Here is a 13634-nt window from a genome sequence, read left to right on the forward strand (position 1 = left end):
GGTAAAAATATACGTTTATTATTGGTCCATAAATGGATCACAAAAGTTACCATTCATTATGCTTATCGGGACAATGGCAACCTCCTGCACCAAACCAAGGATGGACTCAGATAGAACACATTGCCATTAGTCATCGTTGGAGAGGCTCAATAGAAGACTGCCAATCGTCTCGGAGTACATGTTTAGACTCTGACCAAGCTCTAATACGAGCACGTATTTGCTTGCGCCTCACTAAACGCAGAGGTCATACTAAGGAGACCCATTAGAGTTGAACTCAACGATGAGAAGGCCAAAGGCATATTCCAGGAACAACTGAGGTCACACATAGGTAGTTCTGAAAACAAGGCTGACCCAGATGTTGCTTGGAAAGATACACAAGCAGCTATGGGAACAGCAGCGACATCTGTTAGTGATTTAAACTACAGGGTTACAAAGAACCAATGGATTTCCTCAAGGTCTATTGCACTGATGGATTCTCGTAAACTCATCCCATCAGACTCAACACGAAGAGCGATGAAATATCAGATCTTGGGTAAGCAAAAGTCTAAGGAACGACCGTGAGTAGTGGTGGGCAACGAAAGCAAAAGAGATGGAATAGACAGTAGCTGTAGGTAACACCAGACAGCTTTTCAGACTAATAAAAGAAACTAGAATTAAGAAGTCAAGTGTAAATGAAACTATCTCGGAAAACGAGGACACTCTTATATGCTATCAGCCCAAACGTTTGGAACACTCTAAGGAGCAGTTCAGCTGGCCTTGAGCTACTCTACAACTACCCACCATTCCCAAACAAACAAAGAAGAGCAGCTGGTCCAGATGGATTGGCTCCAGAGGTCTTCAGGTATGGTGGTCCAGTCTTAGCGATTAGGTTGACTAATATTTTAGCTAAAATTTGTGAATTGGCTGTAATCCGATCTGACTGGTCGCAATCACTGAGTCCCAATACATAAAGAAAAGGCTGAAATCATCCTGTGGTAAGTATAGAGGGATTAGTTTGACTAACGTAGCATCTAAAATACTAACCTCAGTAATTATCGGACGCCTGACAAAGACTCGTGAAATGCAAACACGAGGAATCCAGGCTGGCTTCAGACCTGGTCGTGTCTGTATCGACCACATATTCACCATTCGTCAGATACTAGAACACATGCATGCTTATCGGCGTCCGACAATGATAGTTTTTCTTGACTCAAAAGCAACATTTCACTCTGTAGACCGAGAGGTTCTGTGGCAATGTTTGTCATTGAAAGATGTACCTCACAAGTACATAAATCTTGCGAAGGCTCTTTACTCAAACACCACTAGTCGAGTAAGAACTTATGGAGAACTGTGATCTAATTTGGCAACCTCAAGTGGTGTCCGTCAAGGCTGTCCACTACCTGTTTTTGTTTAATTTCGTCAAAGACCTACTGCCGGAAATAACGTTCTCGTCGTCTGAATTTTCGGGAATCGATCCCTTTCCAGGAGGTTCACTTATTGACCTAGAATTCACAGATGGTATGGTCCTGTTTGGTGAGGACGCTGATAAAATGCGGAGTTTTGGTAGCACTGAGCAACAATGCCAGAATGTTTGAGATGCATTTCTCCCCCTCCAAATCCAAGTTGTTGCTTCAAGACTGGCCTGCATGAACATCTGAACTAAGGATAGGGAGTGAAGTAGTCTAAAATAGCTGCATCAATAAATCCCTGTAAATAAATTATCAGTGACTATTTGAGCATAAACATGTTTCGATAGTATAAAATGTGTAGTCCGGATAGTAATCATGTGCTGAACTGTTAAAGGGTATGGCATACCGATACCGTCACTTTTTATCCATGATTATTCGATATGGAAGGAAGAAAGGGTGCATACAATATATTACATCGTGAATTAAAAGTACTGTGATATCAATGATTATTGAGGTACCTAATATGTACGTAACTATAGTTAATATGTTAAGGACCCATACGAAGCTACTCTAAACAATCCAGGGGAAAAGAATGGTTAACAGGTTATCACATGAACAGTATATTCAAAATGAATACAACAAAATTCATTACTGTAATAACACCAAGGTTTCCGTAAATGAACTATCATGAAAAATCAGTAATAAGTAAATACATAAAAACACAAATGATCGAGTAAAGATAATGTGGCTTCACACTAAATTATACGTACATAGATCCCATACAATAAGTGAATGCATGATAAAGCTAATACAAGAAAAACGGGAAAGTAATAGAAATCCTGAAGTGAAACAACTACCTTCAGAGTCGTAAAAGGTATTTCATTCAAAGATTTGAAGGCATGATAAACTCATTTTTCGTGAAAATACATTATATTCATTCACAAAGAATGGTGAAAGATAGCTATAGCTGCGAATATTTATTATTAATTAGTGGTATATGTTGCCACTATAACATCATAATATACTAAGTATAACATTGCAAAATTCCTACATGGTTATCAAGAAAGCGAAATCGTCTGGATTTGTTTGAAAAGGTTTCCAGTATATTTGATGAGTTTAGAAGAGACAATTTAGTACAAAAAACATAAGAGGACACAAATGTGCCGTAAACGCTTCAGGATAAAATTACATTGGAGTTTTGTGACCTGACAAAAATACACGTGGAGATTACTCATATTAGAGTAGAACCAGTTAACAACTTTAACATAATCATACAATTAAGATTATGAAATAGACTAATGTTGGAAACATTGTATGGAAGTATTTTCTTTTCTTGCTCAGTCTTCGTCGTCAATCATATCTTCATCATCACTTTCCTCAGCTTTGAGTTTGTTTGTACTTCTATCTGAATCAACGTCTAAAAACTTGTAGTCACATGTAGCCATATCTATTGCCCATTGGAATTTTTCTCTTTGAGTTCTGTTAAAAATTTTCTCAATAGGAACGTTATACTTTTTACACCTTTTTAAAAGGAATACAAAATAATTGCGACTTGAAAATAGATAACTAGCAAAAACAAAGATCAACACATGTGGAGCTGATTGGAACCGAGAAAAATGAAATTGGGATAATTGGTTGTAATAATACAACACAATGTATTTCCTTTATGGTCTACAGTTAAGGTGATATTTGTATAAACAGGCTATAGCAATAATGGTCTAACTTTATATTCAGAAAAATAAACATCTCCCGCTTGGAGAACAAGCCTGGAATTTAGAAATTATTCACCTATGATTATACGATCGCTTATTTTTTCAAATGGTAGGCCAGACGAGTTGTATTATTGATGTTCTTATTAGCCATGAGAGAATAAAAAAAACATGTGAAAGAATTTCGACCTTAGGCTGTTCAGCGCTGGACATTTTTACATATAGCATGACGAAATTATTAGTTGTGTTTTCTAGTGAACCTATAACAATAGCTGATGCTATCGTATTTGAAAAATATAGTGCCACGAAAGTATCAACTCGCCACATGAGTAGATATGATAAGAAGTCTAAAGCGAAAATACATGAGGCGAAACAATTACGACTGATCACATAGATAAGAATTAAATAGTTCTGAGTTTAAGATCTACTGTTTTACACCGTTTTCTAGAATCAGCTCCTGGACAGTCTATTGTTAACGAGAATACAGAAAACTTGTTTGACATTCTCCAACCTATTCCATAAATGAAATCCACTAGATATTTAAATTATGTGGAATGTTTTAAGCTCGTGTACTTATTTCTTTGTTAATGTTTAATATGTAAAGTCTGAAATGAATGCTGAATGTATTGAATTGAAGTAGGATGAGAAGTCTGTTCCGAAATGCCAATATTTTTACTAAATACTCTAAATGGTGTCGAAATTCTGGAGGAACATCTCACACCGAGAAAATAGTTAATGACCCTAAGCAAACATTTAAAAATATGATAAACGCAAATGAAAGCTTGAGCTTTAATTTGAGCATTAGTGTGGTGGATTTGCGAACGATTCACCAAAAACAATTTCCTGGTGGATGCTTTGAATGACCACTAGCGTCATTTTCCAGACGTCAAACGAAGCTGAAAATTGTGAAGAGGCTTATATATACATATAGCCATAAGGAATATGATCTTTTGAATGAATGATATTCTGCTAGACCAATACAACACATCTTACCAAGCAACTGAAATCCGAGGATCGAGGTAGTTCAGTTTACTTGTACTGAGAGCGATCTCTTTATTTTCATCTCGATCAGTTGCTTGAAGCTGCAATTTTGATAAAGCCTCTTTAGCAGATGCTAAGCGTTTCTTCAGCTTTTCATAAGCGACCTTCTTGGATGCTTGTTTGTGATTTTTGTAATCTGCTTTTATTTGTTTAGCTTCAGAAGTTATTTCCGAAATTTGCTCACGTTTTGCATCGATCTGCAATATAAGATGAGGAATTGTACGGTATTTGAACCTTCAAAATATGAAATCAGTGCAAACACAGATTTAGATACATATAAATTTTGAAAAGGATCGAAACGAAATATACAGTAAACAAGTTTTTATTCTCCTGATCTATTACAATGAAAAAACACTAATAATAAAGCGATGCTTATGTAGTAATGATCGTAGTGCTATCTAACATTCACCACAAACTATAGATTGTTCGAAAATCCCTATTTAGCTAGAGTGATTGCATTGTCAAATGAAAAAAAAACCTTACTAACCAATAAAGAATAGATAAAAAAGCAAACAGAAGACACTTAGGAATTCGTTTATCAGGCCCTAACACGTATTTCTGTTGGTACGGTGAACAACATGTATGCTTTTAACTGAACACATCACCAGACATCTTTTCCAGTTACCCTTCACATAAAATTATTCTGTACAAGGTAATACTTTGTCAATCTTTAAGAACATGAGCATTTCAGTGGTGGCATACTTCCCTTAACCCATAAAAATGTAGGGCATATTTACTGGACGCAACATTAAACTGTGTTAAATTGACAAAGCTAAACGGTAATAACAATATGAAATGAATATCACCAGTAGATGAGAAACATTTTATCTATTTGTTGTATAAAGGAAGGCAGGGCAAACTGGTTGACATTTGTCTCTTTCGACGAATAGTGAAGATAAACCTTGGTGGCAATCGTCTAAAAACAAGGCAAAGGGATTTCGCTTACAAATATTAAACTCCAGCATCCCGAGAATGTAAGCAAGGAACTAATAAATTTGATCTTTCATAGACCACTCATGTTTGTACAAGACAATTTAAATATTTTGGCAAACAATAAATTGGGATTTACCAGAAAAATGCATTATATTTTTAAAAATAAACTTCAGGAAAATAAGAGAATGAGTGTGGAAAAATAAAATAAACGATAAAGAGGTATTTTGAGTCGAACTAAAATGACAGGTGCGTAGTCAATTAATAACTTGGACCGACTACTGTCTGACATATTTTTCATTCAAATTCAACTTTGGCTACAGGATACTGTCGCTAGAAATATGCATCTTCTTTTGGACACTTCAATTTCTTGGAAAGTTTGTATCTGGTATCGAAAATTATAGGATTAGTGTTGGGATTTGTAAATATGGTACTCAATTAAATGTCAACATCCCTCTGGTGGTGCAAAGAAAAAACACAAGTGTTTAGTTTAGCTTACACTTCACTAAGTAGAAGGAAGCATACCATAAGCACCACTATTAGAGCGCATTAAAAAAGGCTGTTGAACAGACATTTTATAATTACTTAATGTGAACTAACTGGATTAACTTTTCATTTTTGATGCTGGTCAAATCTAGGTAAGGGAAAGGCTAATGTTACAGGTTCAAAATTAAGGTTGTAAACACTTATAAAGTCAGTTTAATTCGAATACTGAAAAGATAGTAACCACACAGACAAGGTTTTTAGCAATGACAGGCTAGGTATAAAATTTATAAATAACTTGCACAAATTTCACATACTTTTTTCTGTAAATTCTCCATTGATTTTGCAAAAGATTTCGGAACTGAACGCTGATGGTTACAGAGAACAGCAACTGCTCGATTTGCTCGATTATATGCCAGAAGTTTAGCATGAGGAGGATCATCAGGATTGGTAAGCCGTTCCAACTGCTCTTCCAGAGTTCGACTTGCATTGTACGTACGAAATACTTTGGCAGTTAAACCATCCATAAGTTCTCGTAAATACTGATTCAGGACACTCGTCTAAATGTTTTGTATATAATACTAAAATCTTGAAAGACCTACATTAAGTCGATCAAATAAATCATCATTTTCTTTTTTGTTCTTCAGAAATAGTTTGACATTCTTGAAGACGCGTTTGGGAACGGATACAGCATTTTGATAGCGAATAGAGTCTTTACCTAAAAAATCGAATTCAACAACATAAGGTTGTCCGTTCAACTCTTCATGGAGTTTTATGTGTTCGTAGCGAAGTGAACAGCAACCAACAGTATCAGCTTCATCCTCGTCCTTTTCATTCCCAGCACGAAGAGCCAACTACAATCGGAAGTGGAAAAATGACGAGAATCATAAGTAGCTGTATATGATCGTCAGGAGCATGAGTTGTAACAGTCGTAGACGATGCAGTAACCATTATAATATCAAGACTTACAACTGTTTCCTTTACTAATGATTAGGTTGCCACTCCAAAAGAGGTACTTAATCATATATTTTGTATTTTCGAATTCGAAAATCTAAGCCCTGTATTTTACCTGACTGTTGTTATGAGAGGCGTTTGTGCTATTAAAGAATGGAGAACATTTCAAAGAGTGATATGAACCCTTACTCAAAACATCAATGTAGCCCATGTATATATAAGGCTTTTTAATGAACGCTTAATAAGGCATTTATCAGTAACATATCTCTGTAATAAGTAGAAACTAAACAAAAGGAAAGATAACAAGGTTTTGAGTATGCATTTAATGATTGTTGTATTGACGATCATCACACTAGCTCGTTATTAGCTGTCACATTCCATCCGTACGGTAAACATTTGCAGAAAACTCATGTTTTTATAATTGCATAAAAGTAATTTAAAAGTTAGGGGTTATCTACCTTATCGATAAAATATAGTGCAACAGCCCGCTGGCGTATCCGCATTTCTTTGTGTTTGAAATCAGCTCGGTAGTCTGCTCTAATTTTGTCGATTACCTTGTGTAGGCAACGAGCAGTTTCGTACTTTTTCCAATCTTTTTCACCCTGGAAAATAATTGTTAATCTCGATGCATAACCAACCTTAAGACGAGAGGATGGATTCAGCATTATGTATTTGAAGCTATTTTGGATATTTTCAGTCCAGCATGCCAGCCAAGTAACACTGTTGTCATGTCTTACTTCTTTCCACTTGTGACCTTTTGGAGGAGCAGGAACTTTTGAGTCTTTTGAGCAGTTAATGATGACATCTTCAGGCATAATACGCTTTTTTAACATGCCCATTTTAGGATGGTTGCCACGGCCTCGAAATAGGCCTGGAGGTTCAATACGGAAATTCCCGATTCTTTGCTTGTGTCCGTCCAATATGCAGTAGCCATATTCATTTTGAATTTGTAAGTTTTCTTCCTTTATCTTCTGTTTTTCCTCCTTAGTTCGGTTTTTTCTTTCTTCACTTAACTTAAGAAAATATTGATGCATTTCGCGGAAATCGCATTTGCTAAGGGATTTAATGGTTCGACGTTCTTCTTCATTCATTGTCTATTTAACGGAATCCGATATGAAACACAAATTACTTACTTTCACCCAGTCACGGAAGAAGTTGTGGTTGAACACTTCCTTTGTGGTATAATCATGATCCAACATACGTGCGTAAAACCCTGCAACTTCTTCTGCAAGATCCGATAACTTGATAGGTTTGGAATCATAGTGAAAATGAACAGAGCTAGGCAAGCGTTCATAAGGAGGGGCGAAAAGTGGACCTTTATGTTCTAAGAATTTCCACTTGACACCGTCATCTTTCTTTTGCTCTTCCCACCACCTCCAAACTTCCTCTTCAGGTTTTTCATGCTTTCTAACTTTGCTAGGAGAACTAAGTGTATTTTCTTTTTTAATCTTTTCATTTGAAGACTTTGAATGTTCTTTTCTTTGATCACCTTGGCTTTTATTACGAGGCTATGACTGTATTAGAAAAATAAATCAGTTACCTGTGGAGAAACTGGAGGTTCCAATTTTGGCTTTTTGGACATCTGGGCTAATCTGAGACGAAGTAGATAGCTAGCAAATATGTCTTACTTGGCAGACAGAGGAATATCATCGTCATCGCTAGAGGACGAATGCATTCTACTTCGCTTTAACTTTTCAGATAAAGGGATGTCGTCTTCTACTTCTGCTTTGATAGAAGCATTAGAAGTCCCGTTGCCAACGTGAGACACATTATTCAGAACACCAGTCATCACTATGAAAAATGATGGTCAAGATTTACCATATATTCATACTGGGAAACAAAATATTTCAGTTAAGCAGTTACTGAATCCAGATGATTTCTGTAAAGCCATCAATGGTGACGTATTACCTGTACGATGTTCGATGCAGATTTACTTACTCAATTTAGCCATATTCTGTGAGGTGTAGTATACTACCAAATACTCAAAATGAAGTGGGATTCAAGCTTGTGACCTATTGACTGGAAATTGTATCATGATCATTGAAAAGCCGCACTCTATTTGGAAAAGAGTTGGGCATTTTCACAATATAGGAGTGAATATATATCCAATTTATACAAGTATGTCTGGTTAGAGCTGAAAATTCTCATTTCTTATAGAACCAATATTCCTAGTTGTTCATTTTTCCCTTTGATTTAGTTTAAGTTACTAGTTTTTTGGATCACCGATTGCTCCCGAAATTGAACCAACTCTACATCCTATTGCAAGTTACAGAACCGAATTATTTTAAGCATCTTGAGACCGTTTCTGTTCATTTACATTTAGTAAACTAAATAAAGTGACTAGATCATGAACTTTGCTCGACCTCAGGTAACTTATGGTGTGTATGCTTCAATGTAGATTCAGACAGTATGGAGAAAACAAGCTCATTTCGGCGGGACAAATGCAACCCCATGTAGCTAGATGAATCAGAATAGTGGTATGTGTTGAACAAAGCTTTCAGATAAATAGCGTAAGCATAACAACCCTAGGATTAACGGAGACGTAGTGAAAGGGGGCATTTTTACCGAACGGGAACGAAAGAGAATCATAAGTCAAATCTCGAAAATAATTATCGTACCCAGTGACTGTGGCTATATAGACACGTTCTCAGGGTTATTTAGACCAAAGGTTATATGTGAAAAACAATAAGATGCTTCTTTTTTGGTTTTAGTTAAGCTTAGAAATTAAGGCAAGACTACTCATTTTAAGGATTACTAGCAAAACGTGGCTTTACAAACTTCCCGGCTAATTTAAGTACAGCAAGACTTAACTACGGTGTATATCACAAAAACGTTGCGGAAATTGCTAACGCTATTATTTGGATGTGTCAACCGCTTACATGGGAAGTTTGAACAGGGCAACTTTGAATCCAGTATTACTTATTGAATTTCAGAAAACTCAATTCGCACCTCAGCTAGTCAAAAACCACATGATAAGCAGAAGCTTTAGAAGTCTAAGTAGTTTGGACTTGAAGGCTAGAAAACCTGATCAGGGCGTGTCACAATGGAATGAGTACAACGATGTCACAATCTAAGAGTTGACACTTCATAGTAAGCAGGCTTATAAGGAATATGGAAGGGCATCGGAAGTGAATAAAATGCTGCAGAAGACACTCAACCACTATACAAATGCTTTGATGACAAATATTACTAAATAATCTGTGCAGAAAACAAGATGACAGAAGAACGGACGTACCCAGTTTGGCGCCAACAGTCAGGTGAACTTCAATTATACGAACAAACGAACTGCTGCTAAACAAAATCAGAAGTACCAACAGTCAAGTAGCTAGAGTTGTATTAGTTCAAATATAAAGTTCACTAATTTTCGAAATGTTTTGAAGACTAATGTTTTGGGAAATATTCGATTTCTTAGTTGATTGTCTTGAAAAACGACAAGAATGGTTTGATGTGACATCGTAAATAATGAATAAGGAGCAGTTAACCACACTTCATTATATTCAGCCTTGATTATCCTCATCAAAGAACACACCATAAACTGGTCACGAAACAGTGAATTGCTGAGGTACTAACTTAAACTAACAAGATTAGGTGTTGTTTCATCGTGAAATATGCTTCTAGAAAGGTCGATCAGAGTCGGGTTGTTTTGAGAGGATTAAATTCCGAATGGTTTGTAATTTCTTGTTATAAATGTAATGTATTCCAACTCAGAAAACTCAGAATGAATTCATAAACATATAGGCATCTTCAGAGATAAGAGTATATTTACTGAATTTTATGGATATTGTCTTGCTGCTTCAGGTGGCGGAGCATATGCTAATAAAGGGTAGAACGTGTAGATTTTTCGAAAAATTTATATGCAACCTCAGGTAGCTTCTGGGGAGTTAAATTATATGGAGGCGTTTTGAGAAGGTAGGACCGATAGGGGGGTTGTAAATGTTCGATAATGCAATGAGAAGACGAAGTTAATCAGAATTATATGATATATTTGCGCAATACATTTCGAACAATCTGATCACACATATACTTGTTATGAACATTTATATATAAAAAATAAAAGGTCAACTAGACAGGTTAAGGGTAAGTCATAACAACGGAAAAATAATAAAGTACACAAAAACAAATGTGATTACCACTCCGGATGATAAATCAGTATTACCAGGGTATGTTAAGTGTATGGACAGATTGTTTTTGAACACATAGAGCTTTTAATTGAAGCATTGGCAATACGGAAATTGAAACCCTCTTTATGTGTTCAAAAACAATCTGTCCATACACTTAACATACCCTGGTAATACTGATTTATCATCCGGAGTGGTAATCACATTTGTTTTTGTGTACTTTATTATTTTTCCGTTGTTATGACTTACCCTTAACCTGTCTAGTTGACCTTTATTTTCATATATAAATGTTCATAACAAGTATATGTGTGATCAGATTGTTCGAAATGTATTGCGCAAATATATCATATAATTCTGATTAACTTCGTCTTCTCATTGCATTATCGAAATTTATCAAAGGGACTAATTGTTGTAAATGCTCATTGATTCCTCAAAAACAGTGTATATTTTGTCGTTTCTTTTATTCTGTATTCTATCCTGTGAGTCCATAGCATTTAATCTGTTTGATCAAAAACAAAGGAACCTGCTGTAGATTGTTTTCACCAGACAGACATTGTTGATATTATGAAAGCTGAGCAAACGTAAGTTAATGGAATCAAACCAGGTTCAACAATATTGACGTGCCCTCTATGGACACTCCTTGATGAAAAGGACCACCAAGCCCCCTTTCTCGTTGATTTGACTTGTGCTGCTGATGATTTTAGTCGCACCAGATGTTGATGTAATCACGTTAATTCATCCCTTTGACCCGGTTACATTCGAATTTGCTTGGTTAGTTTCATTGTGCTTTAGTGGAGCTATAGGATAAAGCCATGTCACTGGTATTATTATGATAAGCGACAGAATATTCCTGTTTATTCTGCATAACTGATAGAATTTTATTGCAGGCAGCGTGACTTAAAAATGTCATAATAAATCACGTATCGTGCAACTCCATTGTTGGAGTACCCGGTGGTACAAGTTACAGAAATCATCTGACATCTGTTATTGTCTGTGTTCAACCTATCAGTTACATCATTGAATTTATAACCACCATGGGACGTATTGTATAAATATCTGTGATTCACAACCACAGAAAATAAACAGAAGGCTGAAACTAGCAGGATATGTCAACCACTGGCCTAGAGGCTATTCTATGATTGCTTCGCCATGTATCAAATATTTTGCTTCTTTATGTAGTCTGGTTATTATTGACGCATCATACTTACCCTGCCTTCTTCCGGCACGACGGATAACCATAGTTTGGTCATTCTCAATGAGTATCCTACACGTCACCTTATCTGTTTCCATAACTTGTCTACTAGACGATTGCTTGCAATATTAGCGCTACTTAGCTTACAATGCTCCATGCATCACTCAGCGACTAACTGTCAAATATGTCAACAACCAAAGTGGGAACCTCTCTGGATCTAGCGCATTAAACTAAACCTTGTCTTGATCCATCAACTGAATGAAAGCTACAAAATATTCACAAATATTTAGTAGCTGGTCATAATTCCACATCCTAATATCATCTTAGCATTCTCAACACGTTGAGTTTTCTTGGTTGTTGTTCAGAAACGTTAGTAACAGAGGTTCAGGTAGTCTTTTATCATCATAATAAACAAGGTGCTATCATAATCTCATGTACCAAGACTGGTCTGCCAACGTTCTACTCCAGTCTAGCTTACGTTCTACGGATCCACAGGCAGGATTCTCAGCCATTTTCCTTCGCGAAGTTTATCTTTGGCCTCTCCAACCTGTTTGTCAGTCGCAGCCTGGCACTCAGCTCCATGTTGAACATCTGATTCATGGTGCGTACTAAGCTCATTCCTGTGGTGTCTGTTTTGTCAACTTTTGAAGCTTTATTTTAACTTGTCTAGATTCTTGACACTCCGTGACGTCACTGATCAAACTCCAGCTGGTTGTCCCTTGGTGCATGCTCTTTTAGGACTTATCTTTCTGACCAAACCTTAACTTGATCAGTTTCGGCAGTTGTACGCCTGATTATGACTAAGCTAATCAGAATAGATTTTCACCATGAATCATTCAGTGATTATGAAGCACGTTGATGTTTTTTTACCCTGAAGATGAACACTTACGCATATTAACGAATTAACACAACCCATTACTGGACACGATTAAAAATAATCTTATAATGAATGAAAAGCAAATGACGGAGATTAGGGCGACACTTATATAGTAACGGTTATATAATCAAAGGAACACGAAACAGCACCAATACCTTGACTAACATGGTCGGTCTGTCAAATAATTTGGGCCCAGCATTGAAGTTGACGTAATTTCATAGATCTGTAGCGAACACTGAACCAAAAGCTTTGGTCAATACAACGCGTAAATCAAGCAGTTATGACATGAATATACATTAGACAGAAACGTTTTCTAATTAATAACTCATACTTCATAGAGCGTTAGATATTCTGAATCATGTTGTTGCTTCATATAACTATTCATAAAGTAAATAAACAAGAAAGGAGTCAATTATTTCCATGATAAGGAGTACCGACAGGGTATGACGTCTAGGCTGATGGTCAGTGAGTGAGTCAATTTTAAACCTTTTGCGGGCGAAATTCCGTTGTATTCCTTTGACGTTCAGTATATCGGATTGACGTAATTCGGAAAATAAGGGCGAACAATACACAGTGTTAGGTCTTACAAATATCTTGTAAAGAATGATGCTAGACTCATTTTTAAAGAGGTTAATAAGAATGAACCCTAGCAATTTTCGCGTTTTAGATGCTTTCGTGAAGATATGTTTTGGAGTGTCTAGACTGTGCTAGTAATTAACTCCAAGGTCAGTTAGTTAAGCGGCTCTGGGCGGTGTGTTCATTGTTATATTTCAATAGACGTCTTCAATACATAATTAGCCACATCCCCCTGTGTTTTCAATTCTGAGCTTTAGCGTTTGTACCAGTTATCAATTTTGCTGATTTCATACTGAATTGTTTGAGTAATACTTTGTATATCACAAACGTAATTCCAGGTCTCTCCATTGTTGAAGCAACTGAATA

At 36.3% G+C, this 13634-nt stretch overlaps 1 protein-coding gene across 4 annotated transcripts; it reads right to left on the reverse strand.

Annotated features, from left to right (window-relative positions):
- Positions 1-28: 28 nt before the first annotated feature.
- TOP1_1 (DNA topoisomerase 1) lies at positions 29-9772 on the reverse strand. 4 transcript variants are annotated; one of them, XM_051210917.1, is made up of 10 exons: positions 8337-9772; positions 8134-8296; positions 8046-8097; positions 7639-8013; positions 7144-7599; positions 6964-7107; positions 6154-6405; positions 5869-6111; positions 4091-4335; positions 29-2909 (listed from the first exon to the last, which is right to left on the reverse strand). In XM_051210917.1, coding segments are annotated over exons 1-10 (2115 nt in total). In that variant the 5' UTR covers positions 8338-9772; the 3' UTR covers positions 29-2725. The 4 variants fall into 4 exon arrangements, with proteins under 4 accessions (XP_051070945.1, XP_051070944.1, XP_051070947.1 ...); XM_051210919.1 differs by having other exon boundaries at positions 1993-2909; positions 9741-9772; XM_051210916.1 differs by having other exon boundaries at positions 29-4372; positions 9741-9772.
- Positions 9773-13634: the final 3862 nt, after the last annotated feature.

Source organism: Schistosoma haematobium, chromosome ZW, assembly GCF_000699445.3.
Source record: "Schistosoma haematobium chromosome ZW, whole genome shotgun sequence".
NCBI classification, from domain to species: domain Eukaryota; kingdom Metazoa; phylum Platyhelminthes; class Trematoda; order Strigeidida; family Schistosomatidae; genus Schistosoma; species Schistosoma haematobium.

Excerpts from the sequence above, each read along its gene's own strand:
- TOP1_1 (XM_051210917.1), bottom strand. Across the intron at positions 7,600-7,638 it reads TCTTCCGTGACTGGGTGAAA|ACAATGAATGAAGAAGAACG; the intron begins GTAAGTAATTTG and ends TCCGTTAAATAG. Across the intron at positions 6,406-6,963 it reads CACTATATTTTATCGATAAG|TTGGCTCTTCGTGCTGGGAA; the intron begins GTAGATAACCCC and ends TTCCGATTGTAG.